The sequence below is a fragment of the Coturnix japonica genome, chromosome 2, assembly GCF_001577835.2.
Source record: "Coturnix japonica isolate 7356 chromosome 2, Coturnix japonica 2.1, whole genome shotgun sequence".
NCBI classification, from domain to species: domain Eukaryota; kingdom Metazoa; phylum Chordata; class Aves; order Galliformes; family Phasianidae; genus Coturnix; species Coturnix japonica.
Window position 1 is genome coordinate 43,135,765 of NC_029517.1, and position 23,359 is coordinate 43,159,123.

Sequence of the window (23,359 nt, forward strand, 5' to 3'; positions counted from 1 at the left end):
GTCAGAAAGATATGCTTCTGTTAATTAATAACTAAGAGGCTATTTGACACTAGGAGTGCCCCTTTCTTTTACATAGTGGGAAAAATGCATAAATAAATAAAGAAAAAAATTTAAAAGAAGTGCAAGAAGAAAAAAAAAAAGGATATTGGAAAACAAAAGGAAAACAAAATTTTTCTCACACTGGATAAGGACTTAAAATCCACTTTCATGTTTTAAAACTATTTCCTTAGAAAAGGAACATTGATTTCTTCTAAAACTGCAAGAACAATTATCTGTATGATTTGGAAAACATTTCATAAGATATTTAAGTATCTGAAAAAAAGTTTATTTGTCTATCTGATTTGTGTGAATCAGAAGGCTGATTCATGGTGGTACTATCTAGAGAATATCACTCAAAAGCACAAATAATTTTGATTGACTCATAATTGCACTTCTTAGAGCATAAAATGTACAATTGTAAAATTGCCTATCCACTTTCCTACCATTTATTCAAAAAAGGTCTGTATTTATTTGAATAACAGTTCATGTTTGTTTCCTGCTCCCCCTTGATTAGTATCCTAACAGCAGTGCCCCTGCCAGTACCCCTACATCATGCTGAGCTTGGCTGAATTGCTGTGAGAGCCCCAGCACAGTGCAGTTGAACAAGCTGATGCCACTATTAGCAGAGCTTCAGCTCTTGGTGAAGGAAGTCCTTGAAGTTCTCTTGTGCAGAACTTACTAAACAGAATTGTAGGGTATGACCTTTGAGGGCTAATTTGGTGGCATGGCCCTCAGTAATCACATTTTCCTCTTCTCCACAAAAGAGGAGACTGCCTTATAGTCAAAACTCTTCTGGGCCAATGGCAATATAGAAACCAGTTACCTTAAAAGTGTGGCTGCTTTCTTCAGCCTTGTATCAAAGATCAGATCTTCAAGGTCCAAGAACTACTTTACTTTGAATAAAATGCAGTAGGAAAAAAATAGTTGATAGATAAAGTATTTTTGATCTTTTTAGAAAACATCCGATAGTACAAGTCCTAAATAGGTACAATAAGTTGAAGCTCACACTGACAACTTTTTAATTACAGCACACCTGCATGATGCTCCTGGCTTCCCAGAAAGGACTACATGGAGAAATACAGCAATAATACCTAGACAGTTTGAAGGAAGATAAAGGACAGATTCCATTACTTTCTATAGCTATCTTTTGTATCATAACCTTTTCCTTCTTTTGGTCAACACACTCGCACTGAATCAAATAGAGCTAAATTTCTTTTTAATACTTTGACAAAGTGCACAATCTGTACAGTGGCAGCAGAACTACTATCAAAAGCTGATCCTAAAAATCAGTTACTTTTTTTTAATACTCATCCTTAATCCCATATGCTAAATGACCAACTGTATGGCATTCCTATAATGTATGAATTTTTCCAAAATAACTAATGAGAAGTCTTTTAATTCATCTGTCTAAAGTGAAAGTGGTATTAGAATTAAAATATATTTCTCTGCCACTGGCATTCAATGAATATTAATGATGTTTTCACACTATATTGCAGTGATCTGACAATTCCAGCTAGGATACAGCATTTAAAAGGAGATTCTACTCTCTTTCTATCACTCATAAAAGTAATTAATAATTGTAAATCAGCCAATCCAAAAAAATTCTTCTCAAATTAGATCATATTTTATCTTCACATTTTAAGCTGAAAAAAGAGCTTCTTAATTTACAGCAGAAACCATCTTCAAAACACTAATAATACAAACCTTTCAATTAAATATTTGTAAAGCTATTTATGCCCGGTACTAATGCTGACTAATCAAAGTGTACATTATTAATGGACAAGAAAGAAATAATTGAAATAATGGAAATCTTATTAGCACATAAATTATCTTGTTTTGAAGAGCTCAGAATAACTTATGAGAAGTATACCTCATAACAGATTGTTTTTCTGGAGTTATTAGAGCAAGTCAACTTCCTTGGAAGCCCACTTCATTGTGTCTCCTGCTCAATTAAAAAATATCCATGGACATGAACTAATAGGACATTATTTGGAAGATCCAGTATAGATCCAGGTTGCAGGTTGTACTGTTGGGCTATATTACTCTCCAACTAGAGAGAGGAATTTAGGAAGCTTCTGGGGATCATCAAGTCCAAAACCCCTGCTAAAGCAGGTTCCCTAGATGTTCACATAGGTAGTAGTGTAACTATTGATGAAGTTGCAACTAGTTGCAAACTTTTTCATATATAACTCCCAAGAAATTATTAAAATCCCATTTAAAGGGTACATGAGGGGAAAACATTCATGTCTCCTGCAGTTCTAATCTGTATTTGATCAACAGTAGCATATGAAATATCTGAAGTCTTCTACTGATATCACTGAAGTCTAATTGATATAAAATTTTGTTTCAAGATAGGTTTCATTTTACCTTTCCTGTCAAAATGAATCCAAATGGTGACTATTTGTACTTTGAATATTCACTGTCTTACAGTCTTATTAGCAATGAATTAAGTAAGAGTTTTTCTGAACCCATTTAAAACTCATTCTAGAGGAAGTAATTTCACTGAGATTTGAATCACAGAAGTATTCTCGTAGAAAATAATGGGCTAAATATTCTAGATCACACCTAAGAAAGAGAAGAAAATTTCTTATTATCTACTTTCAGTGAGAAGGATGAGAGTTTTAAAATATATGTGGACCACCATAGGCCACTGTAAACTCCCAGTCCAAATGAAATGCATTTTACATTCGGTCACATATTTCTCTGAAAATTACAGTGGAAACCTGCTACTGTACTTATTCAACAGCAAATGAAGATGATGGTCAGGTAAAGATAAAATATTCCCATTTTTAACATTTGTAAGTTATGAAAGTGTATATAAAACTAGTATGTGGTACATCACAGATCAACTGCATAATACAAACAGGTGAGGAATAAGGGCAACGGTGGAGGAAGTATTTTCCATTTTCATTGTCCTATTCAATGAAATCATTCTAAATTCTAGGCAGTCTAGTAGTCCAGAAATTAAAAAATTATCTAGCTGCCAGTACAATGTTTTTGTAATGCAGAGTTTTCACTAAAATCTTCCTTTTATCAGAGTCAGTTTCCAAAATAAATAAATAAATAAATAAATAAATGAATAAATAAATCTCCAATTATTGCTTGAGATGAAACATCTTTATCCAAGGAAAACTCGGTAGGAAAACCAAATTGGTATCAACTGCACAACCTTCTATTGGAGCTTTATTCATCTTTGTGCATAAAATGCTAAAATCCTCTTGTCAATAGATACATTAATGCTATGCTTTTTGTTTCTGTGTGTACTAAAACAAATCAAGATTGTCTGATCAGTCAGTTAGACTTGGTGTATCTCAGAACAGTACTATTCAGGGATATGTGCTCTCAGTACACAACTTTAGTCCATCTCATGATAAACTGAACATATAGTTGTTGTAAGTCCTTCATGCTTTCTTTTCTACTATTTGTCTCTTTTACCCAATGATGCAATAAATGAATAAATGAATAAATAAAATCAAACAAAAAATATGTAGCTCAGCAATTGAAATAAACAGCAAATTTACTGTAAATAGCACATATTTATATGAATTACCATATTGGGTTAGTTCTCTACTGCTTTCCTGATCTTACTCACAATGAATGAAAATATTTAGCAAGCACAAGAACCAGTAAGAATTTCAGATTTTTCCAAATCTGGTTGCTCATTCAAATGTGCCATGAATGCAAGAAAGACAAATTGCATGAAAAAATATGTATTAAGGATGTGCACTGAAGTCTAAACTTTGTTGGCTATTGGTTGCACTTCTAACAGAGTCCACAGCACTGGGTGCTGATGTTGACCCCAAAAATCAAGCCATCCCACGATTCAACAGGTAAATTAACACAGCCTCTCATAGTACATCCCTTCACACAGATCCAGAAGTGGGATTTAAGTCAGAGAAAGCCTGCACAGGGCTCAGTACCACGATTCATATAGGACAGACTTAGATTACAGCTGCTGGGTTATTTTACTCTCACACTGAGCAACAGATCCTCAAGAAGACACTTATTGCAGGCTCCCCATTCCCACCAGCACCCAGCTTACTGTCCAGCACAGAGGGTTTGCTAATATCACAAGACTGAAAAAGAACCCATGAGACAAAATGGAGAGAAATAAAGAACAGGCCTGAAAGAGAAACATAGCATACTTTTTTTTTTTTTTTTTTAAAGATAAATGACCTTTTCCTTTCATATTCTGGATCACTAACCTGAAGAGAATTTTGACCTCTTCTATTCAAGCAAACAATGCCATTTGGTCTCTAAGCAGGTTATTTTATTTTCAGGTTTTTTTTTAGTAGGCCATTTGGGGACATACGCCGTTTGAAAAAAAAAAAAAAGATGGTTTGAAAATTAAGTCATCTTTAAAATGAGAAATCCGGTCAGACTGTATTTCAATTTTTTAAGTAGGGAGATTATAAAAACAGTATTTCCCAACAACTTCCACAATAGCATTCAATACACAGATTTCCTACAGAAACTGCAGGAACAAGCTTCTCTGTTTCATCTGCTGCATTTTTCAGTTTGGAGTGTGTTTTCCAGTTTACTCAGACACCAACTAAAAATTTCTTACAGTTTGTTTTGGCTGACCCAATTAGAATATATTAATATAAACAACAGGATTATCAGTGGTTTGGGGGGGGATATTTGGACATATTCAAACTTGAGAAAAAAAAATCAGTTTTTATTTAATCTTAAATGTCTGCAATTAGTGAGTACAAACACATAGTAGTTACTGCATGTTTTAGAAGTGCTGCATAGCAATTATCAGAATTGCTCAGATGCCTTGTTAATGTTAGAGATGTACCGAATGAACTTCATCAGAAAAGGTAACAAGGAGTTTGTAACCTTCTTTACCAAGAGACCACATAGAATTATGCAAGAGATGATGCCTGCTCTTGCTGTCTGCATTAGTTCTACTCTTCTAAAGCTATTTATAAAATTAAACAAACAAAAACTCCAGCCTTCAGGAACATGGACAGCAAAAGAAGTCAGTGTTTACAGTGATATAAGGTAGAGTTAAACTAGCGAGCTGTCTAGAGGAACAAAAAGGAAAAAATGCTAAGGTGGGGAAGTGAAAGTGCCTGTGTCTGTTGGAAGGTGTCTTTGGGATGCCTTGTACTGAGAAAATTTCTCTCACTCACAAACACTGCCATTCCAGTAAGATGTGAATTAATGAAATTCGGGAAGCCACAGTATAAAAGCAGCTATTGCCAACATCATGCATGTCAAGTACTACTTCCTCTCTCAGAGCACACATTTAAATCAAGGTTCTGCTCATTGCCTCCTCTTAATGTATGCATTGGTAAAAGAATTTAAATCTAATTAAAGACATAGGGATTAATTTCCTGTCAAGGATTAAGATCTTTCCATCTACACAGAATGCTGAATAAGAAATAAAAGGAGATATTGCCACAAATATTTGAAAAAAGCAATGAAGAAAAAATGCCTTTTCTTTAAGCTGCTGCAAAGATAGCTAAAGGAGAACTATAGAAGGAGAAGATTAGATCTACAGCACAAAGAAGGCTAGGAAATAAAAACATTTCTCTAATAAAGACTTCAAACTTTGGTCATGACCACTACGATTCTTTTGCAAGTACAGAAGAAAGAGAAAAAGACAGTGGAGTAGAATACAGATGGTGGTAAAGAACAAAACATACACACAGGTCTTCAAAGAAGTGCAGCACAGTGTCTGCAAAGCAAACCATGCACATTTGAATAGGTGTTTAAATAAAACAGATATCATATGTTCCGAATGTTAACTGTGCCTTGTTTTGTCTGTGAAATAAATATCAAACTTTAAAGGGAGCTGAAATTAGAGCTGTATTTCCCTAAAAGGTTGTAGTTACTGCATGGAACTTTTCTCATTGCTAGAACTGATGAACAATTGAAATAAGAAAAATAGAACTGTGTGAATGTAACAGATTAAATACTTCACAATGTTAAGAAAAATTTTTTGTTTGAATTTTAGTACTTTAGGAAAAGTACTTTGGTAGAAAATGATCACCATCCCTCTTTTTTCTTCACCTCCTAAATTCCCATTAAAGAATGAGGGAATTACTGTGTTTCTGATTTTTTTTAACTTGTTCCCCTTTCCATATGCAATTCACCGCTGAATGGATTACAGTGGTGACTCACAGGGCACTGGACCAAGTTCATTCCCAGCTACTACTTCCTATGTAATGCCAGGCATCACTGAACATTCTGGAAAGTAGTGTGAGATGTACTTATATGAAGGTTGGAAGAGAAAATAATCCTGTAGCATTGTATTTTCGTTGCATCAAATATGAATAGACTTTTATTGTCTGTTTCCATGATTTGTGTATCTTAAAAAGCATTTGGAGAACAATAAAGTCAACCAAACACTGCAGCTTTTATTGCAATTCTGTCATTTCCACTTGATACTACTTTTATAACTGCTAAGATCAAAAAATACATGCAGTCTGCAAAAGCATAACACACTGTATCTCTGCTAACATCGTCGTTTGGGTTGTAGCACTGCATTGCGTGTCATTCAGAGAAGTGAATAGCATGTCATAAGCTAGATTTTCATCTGTGACAAGCCCCCCAGGCTGTGGCATGCCTTTATTGAAAAGCCCAAGTCTGACGTGCCTTTAATTTCAGTGAGATGCACATTAAAAATTGTATAATACTCACATTTTATATAGCAAGTTTATTCTTCTTAGTGTTAGCCTTTGTGGCATTGCAAAACAGCTCCACAAAGAGAGGTTTCAAGCATTAACTCTCTGTGGGAAGTGTTTCTATCACTTGGACACAGACTATCTTACAAAACAAAGGATATACTCCTTTAAGACTTGATTCAATACTGCCATTTACCAGCCCATTTGGAATACACATGCTTAATATTCAGCGCGTTCTTAAGCACTTCACTTAATCACAGCCTAAGAGAAAGAGCAGTATAAACAGTCTGAAAGCCTTGGGGAAAATATGTTATATTATAATATAAGATAGTATAATTCAACTACTCTACCCTCAATATTTTAAAGAATCTCTATTAAGAAGTAGAGAAAGGATATTCTACAGTTTTTAAACAGCTTTTTACATGCCTCATCTTCTCTCAATTTACAATGGAGAAAAAAATAAAAAGCTGTTTTACATTTGTAAATAGGCAATAGGAAGTGTCACTCAGCAGGTGAATGTTTGATCAATGTACTAATTTGTCAAAATGGTTAGTCAAAATACCCTAAGTGTATGAAGCAGATGATCTGATTACCAGAGTATCCTATCTCCCTTCCTGTGGAAACTCTGCAGATTATTTCAATTATAAATACAGTACAATATATAAATATATATTTAGATGCACACTAGAAGTTGTCCAAGATCAACATTTTAGGTGCTTATCTGCATCTTTACTTGCCTGAACATTTTTAACACCTGACATTTACTCACTGATGCATTAAACATATATTTCAACCTAATATGACAAGATCTTAAATGCCCCAAATGCCCCAATATTAAAAAACAAGCAAACAACAATAATAAAAAAAGAAATAATTGAAGAGGTAGTTAGGTTTTCCTTCCTTTATTCCTTCCACGTATATTCTACTTCCAGTTTCTACAGCTACAGAAATTTATGAGCCTAGTTACTCAGATGCCACTACTTGGGTTTTAGAGGAAAGTGTCATTACTATTCATTATCTACAACACTTACTTTTTCACATGTTTTCTGACCCACATCTACAGGGATTTCTATTTACTCTCATAAACCTTTACCTGTAGCCCAGAAGCAGCTCAAATTCACATTAGAAGTGCTCTGGACCAGGTGGCATCCCTTCCTTCACAGACATGGATCACCTCAAAGCGAATAAATGGTTGTTGCTCTGTCCCTTGGGATTTAACAGACGAGTTTTGGGAATACACTAAAGCAGAGGAAAAGCTTAATCTGGTCTTCTGCAATGCCAGAAAACACCTGCCATGAGACAGTGGTGGAGAGGAGGTGGTAACAAATAAAGAAGTCTTAAAAGTTAATATGAAAAATACTAGAAAATGGTTTTTAAACCTACTGTATATCTGTCTAGAATAAATGCAATTACAACACTTTAACTTTTCTGCATTTCACTAAAATAATTGCATGCTCCAAGAATTCTATTTGCAACTAGAGCACCTCTCCAAGGAAGAAAACTAGTTCATCATAAAAATCACAACTGCCAGAAAAGAGGAGCAGTGATGTATGAAAGTGTAACCCACTGAACATCAGACCTGACAACCTCAGAGCATCTCCAGGCTAAGTCAGCTAATAACACCATTTTTTAATATTTCAGCTAAATTCATAATACTCAGCAAAATTCTATATTCAAGTTCAGGAATATTTTTGCCTTAAGCTGTCATAAAGTTTAACAGCAGAGTGTATGTTAGCTGGTGAAGCCAAAATCTCAGAAGTACTGAAGTATGAACAGAGAATTAAAATAAAGTATTAAATCTTTATTTTATTTTTAACTTTTTGCAAAAAGTGAACAAGTACATTGCAAAATATTTCTTAAGGGAAAATTTATCTCCTTGATGGACAGAAAAATTCCCATCAAGCTAAGTTCCAATTTTTATAAGGTTAATGTGGGTCACTTTCACTGATGACAAAAAAAGAGTCCATTTGATAAGCTCTTTTTAATTGCCCATTGATGGGGTAACCTAGATGAGAAAAGAACATAAATTAAAAGAATGTCATGCAACTATTAAGCAGTGGATTAATAGTTACTATAATACTTAATACTATTTAATAGCTACTGTAATACTTACTATAAAGCCAAACAGATGTTGTGATTTTAGAGTAGTATGATAACAACTCCACAAATACCAAAAAACTTATTCTGAAGATTTGTGGTTTATGAATATTCTTCTTATTGCTTCAACCTCCATAATACAATCTGTACTCACTCTGAGCTTCCTCTTTTATCTTCTTCCAATATTACTATTTTGTATTTCCAAGTATCTGATGCCCAGTTAAGAATCATACTTTTGTGCCAAAAGAATATGTATAACCAGCACAGTGGATCACTAAAATATTCAGCATTTTTATAATTTAAAAAATCTGCACTAGAAGTTACAGCCTTTTATAGGCATCAGTAGATGTTACACTGCAAATTGCTGTACTCCACCACATTATTTCAATTGCTCATAGTTATTTGATATCTGAGTCATGTAATTCCACACAGTACTCTATCTAGCGCCATTCTCCAAATGTGCTTGAAAATACTCATGTCTAATCATTCATTGCTAACTTACAGCACTACAACTGATCAGTGCTCTTAGGATGTATTCATTAATTCTAGAAAGCATTTCAGAAACATTTCTTTTTTAAATTTTCAGAGAGTGAAAAGGATTTTAGAATAACATTTTGAGATATATCCAAAAGTTAGCTATTAAAGCAGTTTGCTAGGTAAAGGACCTCCTGCTCACAATGAAGCTAAAAGAGACTTGCCACTGACTGCAACAGGAATGGGATAAAACCAGCAAAATCTTACTGTATTTTGCCTTTACAGAGAAATAATGATAAAATATAATGTCTAATAAAAGTTACAGTAATAATACTAAGGCTCCATTTTGCATCTATATAGCATTTATGGTCCCAAAAGAGTCCTGGTGAGAAGCTAGTAAATAACATCTTCCTTATCTATGTGAAATCTCAGGGAGAGTTGTAGGAATACAGAATGGAATTACTGGAGCTGGAACAATCCCAAGGCAGCAGGGCTAACATCTGTTCCAGTGGAAAATAAAACAAGATCTGCAAATTCCTCAAATACTCAGGAATTCAGTTTTACACCACCTCAAAATTACGTTCTCACTACAATCATAGTGTTTTTAAACTCTAGATTCATAGATGAAAAGTATCTATATCTCAAGCTAACTTAGGCACTTCTGCAGCATTCACTTCTAGGAGAGGAACAAGAAGGCAGGTTGAGGAAGGAATTTGCAGTCGGAGGCTGGTGCAAGATAATTAATATTGCTTCTCCAACCACTGAGCATGCTGAGAGCAAAAGCTGCAACTGAAGGCTGTGGTATATCTGGTAAATTTTATCCCCAAGCCAGCAGGCAGCTGAGGATTTGGGCATACCCATGGAGGATATCTTTGGTTATAATTTCAAATAGACCCATAGCAGATAGAAGGAGCAGCATCTGTAAATTCACCATACAGTTCCATTTCTTCTCTTAGCAACACTGAATGCAGGAGTCACCATACTACTGGAAATCACAGTTACTACGGAAGGTACTTAATTCGTAGATTTTTGCCCATACATGATTGCATCAACTGCAAAAATCTCACCTGGAGACAATTGAGCTGTGCCCATACCAGACTCTATTTGATTCATAGACCATCTGCAAGCTAACGATAAAAAAGCTTTTTTAGCTCTTCAGGACAATCATGATCCATCTAGTGAACACTTAAATGGCCCATCTAGTAAACAAATGGCCCATACAGATGTGTCTATATCAGACATATTTCTATGGAATGAATATAATCTGTTAGCGCTCTACTCTTCAACAAGGACAGTAACATCAGCTTCAAGAAAAGCACAGAGAGGTGAGTTGGTGTTCTTTAAACGCTATGCACTATTAAATAAATCAGAAGAAGGTACACTGCAGAACTGAAATTCAGAACTGCTAGGTGATGTAGATTGTATAAAAGCCTTCTAGGAAATCTCTTCCTTTCCCATTATATTTTCTTAAATACACTTCTTTGTACAGTCTTCAATTCCATACTTACTGATGTTAATAAAATAAAATAAAATAAAATAAAATAAAATAAAAAGGAAAGGTAAGGAGCATAGCTATGGATTTGATCCATCTCTCAGGACGACCCCATCCAGATTCCATCCTCTGCTGACTCCCTCTACAGCCTCCACTGAATAGCTTTTGGTGAAGACACAGTCTTCCTCTCCTCTCTAGTACAGCTACCTGGCTTTGCTTCTCCCTGCTGCCTAGGCTCATAGCCACCTTTACACAGCTTGCAATATCCACTCAGCGTACTCCACCTCAAGATGAATAGTTCTTCCGTGGATGGCAGGAAGTTTCCAATTCCTCCTGAGGTTCAGCATTGCCTTTGCAGGTGATAATACTGGAAAGAGGCTTGAAATAATTTTTTTAACCTGTGCTATGTAATCATAAAATGCATAAAATTATTTGCCGTAACTTGAGCTTGCTGTAATTTAAGTTTCATTTTGAACAGTGTTATGATTTGAAACAGCACAGGTAAGTTGATTTTAACTCTGAGACAAGTTTAATTCATTTACATGAACAACCAAATCCACAAAAAATGCTAACTCTGCGAGCCATTTTTCATTTAAAAGTTCAGGCACAAACTTTCCTCTTGAGTCCATTAATGACTGGATTTCATTTTGCAAATCATAAAGTCTTTTTACCCTGACTTAGACACTTCAGAAAAGTAAATGACGTCCCCCTAATCAGCATCCATACTTCTAAGGAACTCCTGGAATTGGCAATGATTCAATCCCTTGGACTTTATGAAATTCACAGCTTTGATGATGATTTGCACAACATTATCCATTTTTAAAGCTTTTGCACATAATTTATTTTTTATGTTGAGATGAAGCAATACTTCATCGAATGGCAGTTGCTGGCAGAAGTTGCATCATCTTCTGTTAATTTTATAAGTCCCACTCTTTTACCAGCCGTTGCTGGGGCACCATCAGTAGCTCTACCAGACATGTTGACAAGGGTTAAAGAAAATTACTTTAATGTAATTTTTACTACTTCAAACAGATCAAGAGATTTAGTAGTGGTTTTTTTTTTTTTTTTATAATGACAGTAAAGACACTATTTCTTCAGTAACATTATATTCATTATCAATACCTCTAATAGAGATGGTAAGTATAGCCAAATCTGTAGCATCACTACTTTCATCTATCACCAAAGCATGAAATTTGAATTTACCAGCTTTGCTTTCCTGATTTCTTTTGATAGATTTTTCTATTTCTTCAGTTCAGGACCGAGGAAACTGGGAGATATTATCCAGAGCTTAGAAAAGGTTTTATTAGCTCTGCTGTAAATTCATGTTATTCATTTATTTTCATCAAACATCCGCCTAGTAGAATGTCAGATGCAGTGATAAGTGTTCTACAACTTCAGACTAAAGTCTTTTTTATTGCCACCTACAATATCTATTAAATCATCAACTGTTGATTAGCTTGAGGGCTAATCTTGAACTGGCACTGTTAATCTCAGCTTTCATTTTGGAAAGTTTGTGTTTCCTTTTCTATGCAGTTTCCTAATGAACAAACATTATTTATGATCCTATGCTAACTTGTTTATCAGCTCTCCATTTTGGCAGACCACACTGGCTCTATTAAGAGCAAATAATCCCCCAGTCCACTGTAACACTCTCAGTTGCTCATCTGAGTTGGATAATGTAGTGAAAATCAGAAGGGAGTAGGAAAGTAAGATTCACCACATTTATCTCCATCAGGGGAAGTTAAGATTCAGGGTTCATGTAGGAAGTCTTTCATACAGTCAGACCTTAAGTTCTTGTGCTACACAAGAAATTCTGTAACAGGAAGAAAGTTCTGAAAAAGGAAAAGGAAACAAGGCACTAAGTTATGACATGCTCATAACCCATGCTGTCAGGTGTGGAAAAAAAAAAAAGAGATCTGGTAGCAGCTGGGCAGGGTTATGAGCATAAACATGTGTATACATATATATGTGTATGGAGCTTCTTGATTGCTTTTTTCTAGCTTATTGAAATTCTCCACAACACCCAATTACAAATAATGACCACTTTTTAAAGTGTTAGGCATTACACTCCACACTAGGCCCTCTCCTCCTTCCTTTTATTTTGGGAAGGAGGAAAGAAGAGGAGAGGAGAAGAGAGGAGAGGAGAGGAGAGGAGAGAGGAGGAGAGGAGAGGAAAGAAGGAGAGGAGAAGGACGAGAGAGGAGAGGAAGGAAGGGAGGAAGGAGAGGAGACGAGAGGAGAGGAAGGAGAGGAGAGGAGAGGAGAGGAGAGGAGAGGAGGAGAGAAAACTAGACTCCAGGTATAAATAACACTTGAGCTCTGATATGGAACTATTAATGCAAAATTGATTACAGTGATCGATGCCATTACAGAAATGCTTGTCAGACCCACCTATTAGGCATAAGTTCTCTTGGCTAAAGTCCTAATTGATTCAGTCTGATTCTCTGCCACAGAACCAGGTATTTCTCAATTTGACAAGTCTAAGGAATGTTGTTTTTCCCGGTGAAATAAATTTTCTTGGCCATGAAACAAATACTTCCTTGCTGATGCTATTCTGATGCTAATACCACCAATATTTCTGAGACACTTTCAACAGCACAGAGGCTGCCGAAGCCTGGAAAGTGGATGCAGACTGTGACAATCAATCTTCAGAAATAATCAACATCAACACTCAATATGAACTTTTTATCTATAGGCATTTCCAGTTCTGAAACATGAGTGGATCTGTTTGAATGCAGGATGCAAGGGACAGGCATGAAAGCTATTTCATGGCAGTACTTTCAATTGCTCAGCAGCTACTGTGATGGAAATTTATCATACTGTACTACAGTCTCTGGCTGACATAAGAGGAAATACAACATTGTATTTCATTTTCTTTCTACTCCACTGCAATTATTTTTAAGCTACACACAAATAATAGACACCAATAAGGATGAGAAATACATTATCAATTCCAGATCACAGACAACAGCAATAAACTCAAGCAACAGATTACTCTATGGGAACAGGGCAAAAATGTCAAAGCAGAAAGAGATTATAAAATAATAAGAATGCTTTTAAAAGTATTTTTTAGAATAGTGCTGCATTATCCAGTAGCAATTATAAACAATTATTAACACTTATCTTTTGCGCACACTGTATTTTTACCACCACCTGCCTATCCTATGCAACACCTACTGAGAGCAAATGCAATATTCAATATATCTTTCCAAGCATAGACAACATTTTTTTCCTAACAGCATTTTTGCAGCTCTAAGTTTACTCTGTAATATTCCATAGTTCAATTAAAAAGGAAAAAAAAAAAAAAAAGGGGGGGGGGGCGGCGGGGGGCAGGGAGGGGGTCAGGCGCCGGGTTACTGGATTATCTTTTTACCACAAATCTTTTAGTAGGGTTTAATTCAATAAGCACTAAATATGACTGTTTCCTGAAAAGCCTTCTGAAAGACAGCTCTAATTCTTTAAAAATAATCAAGCTTTCATGTTATAATATGCTAGTATTACATTAAATACATGTAGTTTTTCTTTCCTTCATCCTTTAGGAAAACAATCTTGCTTAGGATAATTATTCCAGCCTTGTGGAAAATACTCTTTATTTTTCACACATACTTGGTGGGCATCTTATTGGTAATATCCTATTTACTGCTGTATGATAGAAAGATAGAAAAACAGATAGATAAAAAGATAGATAGATCTCACAGATAAATTTTGTTTCTCGTCACTTCATCACTCAGCACTAACAAAGCAGTAACATTTCAACAGAGACCTGTACAGATACTCCACCTCTAAAATACTTCCAGTGGATCTATCAGTTATACAAAGGGATATCTCATACATTTAAAGTGGGTTAAAATGTATTGTGAGCAATTCTTATCTTTCATTTTCTGACACTTTGGTTATCAGAAAGAGAGCTTTATTTGACAAAAAGATAGAGACATATTTAGCCAGGAAACAGGTATACGATGGTTTATAAATCATGCAGGTGATAAGGCTGCATCCCATTTATGAAACTGGTTTAATCTTGATTAAGAAAACTGAGGAAGAAATGTCCAAAATCCTTTAAAAGATCTTTGTTATAGTAACTTTCTTATTAATAAGTGAATGTTTTGGTAGGCACAAAATTAGGAAAAATTTAAACTTAGTTCCAGATCAAAAGAACTCCCATCTAGTACACTGGTAGTTGCAGTCTGAACATTCCAACCACAAACTCATTCAGCTTCAATGGATCCAGCGGCAGAATTAGAACATTCAGATTAATAATATTGTAGGAACAACCCCTGCAGCTCTTTTGTCTATTTGTATGACATTTCTCATCAACAAAAGTCTTTTGTATTTGTACAGTAGTGTCTAACTTACCTTTATTAAAAATGAAAAGAAAAAAAAGAAAAAAAAGAAAAAAAAAGGAGTAGCAGATAACTACTTGTTTCCTTCCTCTGTATTCCACACTTTTTAGTTTGATAACCTCAGTGAGAATATAAGAAGATAGGGAACCATTCCATTTGTCTAAGGAAAAAAAAGTCTGGAGAAAGAGCGAAACCTTCAGCAGTGTTTAAGGAATAGCTAAAATGTCCTGCTCTACTCTGCCCTTGTGAGGTCCTATCTGGAGTACTGAGGACAGGTCTGTGGCCCCCAGTGCAGGAAAGATGTGAAGCTGCTGGAGTGGGTCCAGAGGAGGACCACTAAGATGATCAGAGGGCTGGAGCACCTCCTCTACAAAGACAGGCTGAGGAAGCTGGGCTTGTTCAGCCTGGAGAAGAGAAGGCTGAATTATCAACTGACTGATTTATCAACATTGTGGTTTTGTTTTAGATGCAAAATACTTTTACTAAAGCCTTCAGCTAAACAAAATGTAAAAAGAAAGCAAAATTTGTATTGTTCTTGCAACTAGATTCCAGTACTGCCTTGCCACACAATTGCTCATTAATTACAAATCCTAACTTAGTTTCAGCTGCATTGTGATACAAAGCAGATTTCCTCAGCAGTTAACAAGGACACCAAAAACTTGAGCCTGCACTCATTTTTTATATGTACATTTTGACATTTCCTCCTTGAAACAATCTGTGACATATATGACAACCTTAGTTCTGCTGCTTCAAAATGTTTTGAGGTTAACTGATTTCCAAGACAATTTAAATTAACTCAGGGACAGAATGTGACAAGCTACAGCACAGTGGCAGAAATGTTGCCAACTTTCTGCATGCTTTTGCCACAGAGATATTCCTACAAGCACTGTTTGCATTCACCACTGAATTACAAGTTCTTTAAAACTCTGATTTCCTTATCTAGACATGTAGCAGGCCAATATGCTGATAAGGACACCAGAAGCTTTTCTCATTTGCTATCATTACTGGTCACTGTGGAGATCATCCTCCCTGAAATGGAGCCTGCTCAGCTCTCTTGATGAAGGAGAATGGATCTGCACACTCTTGAACATGTATGCTCCTTTAAATTCTGACATCTCATAGACATATAAGCAATTTTAGGGTTACATTCCTTAGTGCCTGTTTTACTCTGCAAAAGAAAAACAAAAAACAAAACAAAACGAAAAAAAAAACAACAAAAAAATGGGAGCAGTGTCAAAGAAAAAAATACCATGAATTTGCAACAGTGTCACAGAAAATGGAGTTAGATTAGTATTTTATGTGACTATGTGTGTTCAGTCATAATTGCTACGGTTTTGTACTTGCCTGTGAGAAATTAGAAATTTCGAATAGATGTAAATGTCTCCTGAAATATATTGGTGGATGTTTTAAGATGTACAGCGCTGGAGTTGGAGACATTAGTTAACTATATAGTGTACTATAACTATGTATATTTTATTGAAAATAAGAGATGTGGAAGAGTTGGGGGAAATAGGGGCTTTCAGATTGCATCCCATACATTGCATCCCGTACATCTTAACTACAAAAAAAGTCATTAAAAGGGCACTGCATCTTAGAGCACTCATGGTTCCCTTAAGACCATTCTGAATTGTTAATTCAGATCACATCAATGCTTAAAAATCTAGTAACTGAGTAATTAAACAGTGTCATCTCTTGGCACCAGAAGACAAATGAGAAGCAAAGCATCCACATTAATTGCAAAGAAAAATTAGGAAGCTCTGAAAATATCTTTCTTTTTCAGGAGTGTTTTAAATGTGGTGCTTACTTGAGCTTCTGGCTTAAAATCATGAGCTCTCTCCTCCCCACAAATTGCTGTTTAGGACTTACCGTTACTCCAAAGAAGTTTGTTTCATTCATAGCATCCAGAAAAATTTTGCCAAGTTTGTGATTTGTATAATTAAAATCTTCAATTTTTTGGTGCTTGTTGGTGGCATTGAGATACTTCATTGCCCGCTGCAGGGTCTTGGCAATCACCCATATTCCATCATAGGCATAACCATGAAATTTGCTGGATTGTCCATCACCACGCTTAGCATTGTATTCCCTTTCATATTGTTGTGGAGTCTGCAGAGGAACAAAATTTCACTTTTACTTCAATACTTAACATTTCAAAGATTTGTGACAAGGGGGAATGTTTTTAATCTAAACGAGGGAAGATTTATATTAAACATTAAGAGGAAATTCTTTACTCAGAGGGTGGTGAGGCCCTGGCACCACTGCACAGAGAAGCTGTGGATTCCCCATCCTTTGAGGAGTTCAAGGCCAAGTTGTCAGCTGAGTTAATGAATGGCAGCTTTGCCACCCTGGAACTCAGTGGTCTTGAAGAACTCAGGTCCCTTACAATCCAAGCCATGCTATGATTCTATGAAACCTTAACCATAAAGTGCATACTGATTTAGTTGAATGTATCACTAACATGGAAAAGACGACCAAAGCAAGAATTAAAAAAGAAACAGTAATTCCCAAATTGTGTGCTGTCTGTGTTACAAAATTGATGGTGAGGCCAAGAGGGGGATTTAGGATTTAGACAGAGAGACTGAAAAGTAGTTGCTCTGCTTCTCTGTATGAAGGACAGCTTTATTTTGCTTTCATACAGAAAGTTTTAGTTCAAAACCAAAACTATTCTATCAGGGATACATAAGGTATGTTCTAGTATTATGGCTCTAGTATTATGTGAGCATACTGGTGAGCCATAATACTGGTGAGCCATAATACTAGAACATAGAGTATGTATCCCTGAAAATAAGTGCTCTGATTATACTCTATAGAATAATTCAAATCAAATGGCCTTTACTTAAATAACTACTTGCTTAATGTGCAATTATTTGAGTGGCAATTTGACTATATTTTACAGGTTTACTATACTCTTTACAATGTGCTCTCTTATGATGAGTTGCCTTTTTGTTAAGTTGCCTTTCCTGCTCCCTCAGCAAAGCATAAAAACAACAGATGTAAAAAGGATGAAAAATAGCAAAAACAGGCATGTTTATTCATTGACGAGCATTTGCAGGCATTTATTCTATGATAAAATGCTAGGTACTTTATGGAAATACTACATATTTATATGTTTAAAGGAACACCCTCTAGTTTTGAGAGGCACAAATTGCCAATGATATCACACATTTTCAGGACTAGGGATAAACATAAATGTTTCTTATTCTGTACACAAAAATATTAATTTGCCATAATGCAACGTGTGATACTGAAGACTAATTCAAGCTTTATTGTGTATTTATCTGTAAGGTCCATACAGGGTAAAGACAGCAATACTTAGGCAGGGGACTTTAGAGCTTTTAAGGAGATTCTCCTTGTAGAGAATTTGAATGGATTTCTAAATATTTAAGAATTGTGAATAACTGGAAGAATGAAAATAACGACTGCCAACTCTCTGCAGAAACACCATGTAGTTTGGCCTTCTTCCTCTGTGCTTTACTGTGCCAAGATGCTTGAAGATCATAAGAAATTAGTAGGAGGAAATATACTAACCCTTCCTGATATGGTCTTATTCATTTTTGAACTGAGAGGCTCAAAATCCACTCCAATATAACCTTCCATGGCTGCAAGAAGATTTTTGCTGAGACACTGTGATGCATTAATCCAGGATTCCCACCAAAGGTTTTCATACCACCCTGGAATAATCCACTGATACTTGCTGCCATACATTTCTTCAACATATGCCTATAATGAAAAAAAAAAAAAAAAAAAAAGCATTTTAATAGACATATTAAACATTAAAAAAAAAAAAGTTTCTTTTCATGGTTTTATTTGTTTTTCCCTTTCATAACAAAATAATGTCCTTACTGAAAGACACAAAGGTTTTTAGAATGGTTTCTTTCTAACAATGATGACTCCTTTTTTGAATATTTCTGACTTCAAAACTAAGTTCCTGAGGAAGGAATTAAATAAAATCTGGTTTGTTCTCAATAGGTCCTTCACCCAAAAGCAGAACAGAATATTGAATTCTAAGACCAAGAGAGAGAAAGAGGAAGACTGGCAGAAGGTACCTTGTTTCCATCATAAATTTTACATAACACAGCTATTACATGTGTGGTAGGGCCACATTTAAGCTAAATTTCACCGGCATATTAACCAGGGTATTATCAAACAAAAAAAATGGATCTGAGACAAGATCAAGTCTCAGTGTTGCAAATTTGAGTGATATGACTGAGATAAAATAGAGACCACAACAACATTAAGTAGTACTTTCTTCTGAGGAGCAAGAATCAATGGTAAACTTATAAAGCAAGCAACCATCAGTTACTTTTTCATTTTATTTTATTTATTTTATTTTATTCATTTTCCAGTAAGAAATTTATTCTATACTGTTTAAATGCTAAATACCACCTGCTGTACTTTGAGTTACTGAGCTGATGGTCATCTCCTTTTGTCACGGGTTACTTAGATTTACCTATGCCCGTGACAGGGGAAGCCACCCCGTGGGCCCCCTCCCGGGCCCGGAAAGAGGGGGAAAAAGGGAGTGGATAAAAACAGCGACAATCATAGGAGAGAAAAACTTGTTTTTACTAAATATGATACCGAAATACAAGATAACACAATATAATATAATTGAGGCTAACAAATTGAACGAAACAGAGAGAGAGAGAGTCCCCGAAAACCGAGAGGGCTACTGTGAACCTAGGCGACACGGCTGGAAACGCTTCCCACTCTCCTAGAAGTTCGAGAGAAGAAGGAGGGCACTCCAGCCCTGGGAACGAGATTATATAGAGTCCTTGATCCGTGACTAATCATTAACCCTGTTGTTCTCTGGGATATGTAGTCGTTCTTCTGTGGACTGCACATTCACTTAGAAGATCCATACTTTATCAATTGATGTTATGATGTGAATACTGCATACTTATACCAAAAACAAAAAAAAAAAAAACAGAAAGAAATTGAGAGAAATATGAAAAAAAAAAAAAAAAAAAAAAAAAAAAAAAAAAAAAAAACACCAAATTTCGATAAACCGAACATGACATACATGCCCACCCCTTATTGTACGAGATGTATATTACGATACATTGGTCCAATAACATTCCATGCATGCTATTATCAAATACCCTATATTATACACGATATGGCTAAAAATTTATCGATAAGTTACTTGACATACATAGTAGGAACTTATACATTTGTGTAACGATTACTAAAGTGATACAACTGATAATTCACACTAATACTAATATCACTAACTTACATGCAAGAAAGTCATTAGTTTGGCGCTTATACAGAATAAATACCATAAAATTAAATCTGTATCTGTGCACTCCCCCTATTAGCATCTAATTCCGTTGTACACAGATTGACCACATCCCCATCCTTCTGCACTTACCCACAAGTGCACCCATGGTCCCTGGGCATTATAGGTGGACAAGTTTCACCCACAGGAATAGGTTATTGCCCTTTCCCAGAAGCTGGGAAGGGACACCCAAACAGCTCTTCCCAACATGTTTCTTTACATGGCTACAACAGGGACCTGCTTTATCTCCTTCTTACAGTGTGTAGAGGGCTTAGATTGTCACTTAGGACCATTCAGCGATTGACAGTATGCCCTCTAAGTATTGCACCAACAAGGTGGTGCTTTCCTTGCTCAGATTTTATCTTCCTTCCACTAGATGCGTTAAATGTGTCCGTGCCAGTCCCGTATTGCTTTCAACACTATGTTTTTCAACCAAACCCGTCATTTACTATTCGTGTTCAACTCATTTACCAGAAGCTGGTTGCATTGGTAGCTGGGAATATTGATGATAATTCTCATCTCTAATTGATCCATGACTGCTTTTGCCCCACCCAGTATTTTATAAGCGTATATTTTATTAAAATTGTATTGTCCGTTACTCAGATTCAATTCTTTTCGGACGCGGTGCGATGTCAGCCACAGGACTTGTTTACTCAAGACCTAATAATGGCTGTTTCGAGCAGTATGACATGGGTTACTGCGTATGTATTCCACAGACCACCCAAGTGCGTGCCTCTACCAATCGGTGTAAGATAATAACACCTTCCACTGCAGAGACCTGTGGCACAGATGTGTGGATATAATAACCGAAAATCAGCGCCTCCCCATATTACTAATACTTTTTGCCACCGCCCTTCCTCCCACGAGAATGGTTTCATCTCTTTTGCTGGTTTAATGCTGACTGGCACATGTTTCAATCAATCAATGGGACAATAATCTGCGCCATTTACGTCCATATTGGTTAAGTCCACCCCTCGTTGTCTCTGGCCCACTTATATATGTCGCGTCATCTTCCTTGAGTGACCTGAGCCGTGCTTCATGAGGCCAGCCATCGAGCTAGAAATAATTCACCCTTATTCTTGCCAGTCCAAGTCATCCTTTGAAGGCCACCATCAATTTTGGCAAGCTTTATCTACCTCCGTATGGTTTGTTTTGATTGTTTTCTTCAGTAGCCCGACTATCTTGGGACATGGCAATTCCACATGACGCCACCTTTTACACGCATATTCCTTTGTGGGGCAGCAATGTCCTTTCTCATAATTGCGAGTCGGCCCAAACTAGATTTACACCTTCCAGTTGCCAGTTTGTTTTGTTCCCACTCTGTACCCACCCCCATTAAGGGGCATTTGCCACACCATGAGTCCAGTAATAAAGTAGTACATGCATTGGTCCACCCTCTCCCGCCCTTCGAGCAACATCTGAAGGCAAGCGCTGAAGCTTTTACACTCTGCACAACTGACTATGATTCCTCCCTCCTACCTTCTGGGTGGCCCTCTGCAGACCTGTCGTGTGGGCTCACACAGCAGCTTTCCATTTTGCGATGCTTCCCTAACAATGCGACATCGATGCCCGTCTGTGAATAGGCATAATTCTCCTAAATTCATTTTCTGGTACACATGCGTCTGTATGGTGGGGCATCTTTAGCACGTGATACCTCTTCCTGGCTTTGGTGATGTTCCAACATACCTTTATTATCTTCAGGCCCAGCTCGATGATTACCTCGTAGAACGATTCTGGATGATTTAATACGGTAAATTCCCATTCTGCGCTCGCTGTGGTAATACAGCGTAAATCCACTTGCTCCAGGTGACATACGGTAGCATGAGGAACTGGAGGGAACCTGTCCTTTGAACAATCCAGTTCAGCACTGGCAGTCGAGGTGCCAAAAAGGAGCTGTGTTTCAGTCCCACGACTACTTCGGAAGCAGGCCCGAACCCCCTCATACGCGCTAAGATTCTCCATTCTCAGATTGAGTGCGTAAGCACTCTTTCAGACCACCTTATATCGATCGACTCCGGAATCCCAGGGGTCTCGGCCTCGGCGTTCTCTCCTTGAGGCTCTTTGCCACAAACTCCAAGTGGGCCTTTCTCTCAGCAGCAGTATATGAGGTGTTCTTTACATCCTGTCCAGTCCGTACTGGCCCCAGAGCTACAGCTCGGGCTATCTCTTGTTTATCTGTTCAATAAGCCTGCTGCTTGCTCAGGGGCCCCATGCAAATCGTTTCTTCTTCGCGTCACCTTGAATAAAGGGGGCTTACAATGAGGCTGTAGTTTGGAATGGTGCATCCTCCAAAAGCCTCACTGCAACCAGGAAAGACTGCTGTCTCGCTTTCTTGCTAGTTGGTGGATGACGATGGCAGTGATTCTTATGTCGACTCACATTCTGCTTGGGATGTTGACGTACGTCTCACTCCTGCCCATTCCGTATACCTGAAGAACTGGACATTCCTGGGCCAGCGTCACTTTTACTTTGTTCGCTCTAATACGCAAAAGCCGCTTGTAGAAGAATTGGATGATCTGTCTCGCTTTTGTGACAAACTGCTTTCTGCTGTATTCACCCCACACAACACAATGGTCATCATGTACTGCAGGTGCTCTCAGGAAGCTACCACCTTGTTCCAGCTACAGTTTGGACACAACCCATGGCATAATGCGTTGGGCCTGTGTTTCACCCCTGGGGCAAACGGTTTCCAAAGCTATACTGAATGCCCCTCCAGGTGATAGGGCAAACTGTGGCTTACATGTCTGCAGCGCAAAAGTAGGAAGAAGGCCATTGGCAAACCTGTCGAATGAGTGGCATTTACCATTTGGCTGCTTTTTGCACTCCAGCCTCGTACTGGAGTTCCAAACATGTCCGGCACAAGCACGCATCAATGGGGTGGACCTCAATTCAGCCACCGGTAGGTCTACTGTCAGCCTCCACTTGCTCCACTGATGCTGTTACGCCAACTGGCATATGGGACTGTTAAAAGGTTGAGGTGAGTTTGTAGCTATCAACTCACCTTGAT

The 23,359-nt window shown here is 36.9% G+C and overlaps 1 protein-coding gene across 1 annotated transcript in view; it reads right to left on the reverse strand.

The window, feature by feature from the left end:
* Positions 1 to 23,359, reverse strand: part of GABBR2 (gamma-aminobutyric acid type B receptor subunit 2) — a 449,900-nt gene that overhangs the window by 198,606 nt on the left and 227,935 nt on the right. The window contains exons 6-7 of the mRNA XM_015854241.2: positions 18,603 to 18,794; positions 16,944 to 17,180 (exon numbers count right to left, since the gene is read on the reverse strand). Coding sequence (XP_015709727.1) covers positions 16,944 to 17,180; positions 18,603 to 18,794 — 429 coding nt within the window. The remainder of the gene's footprint in view (positions 1 to 16,943; positions 17,181 to 18,602; positions 18,795 to 23,359) is intronic.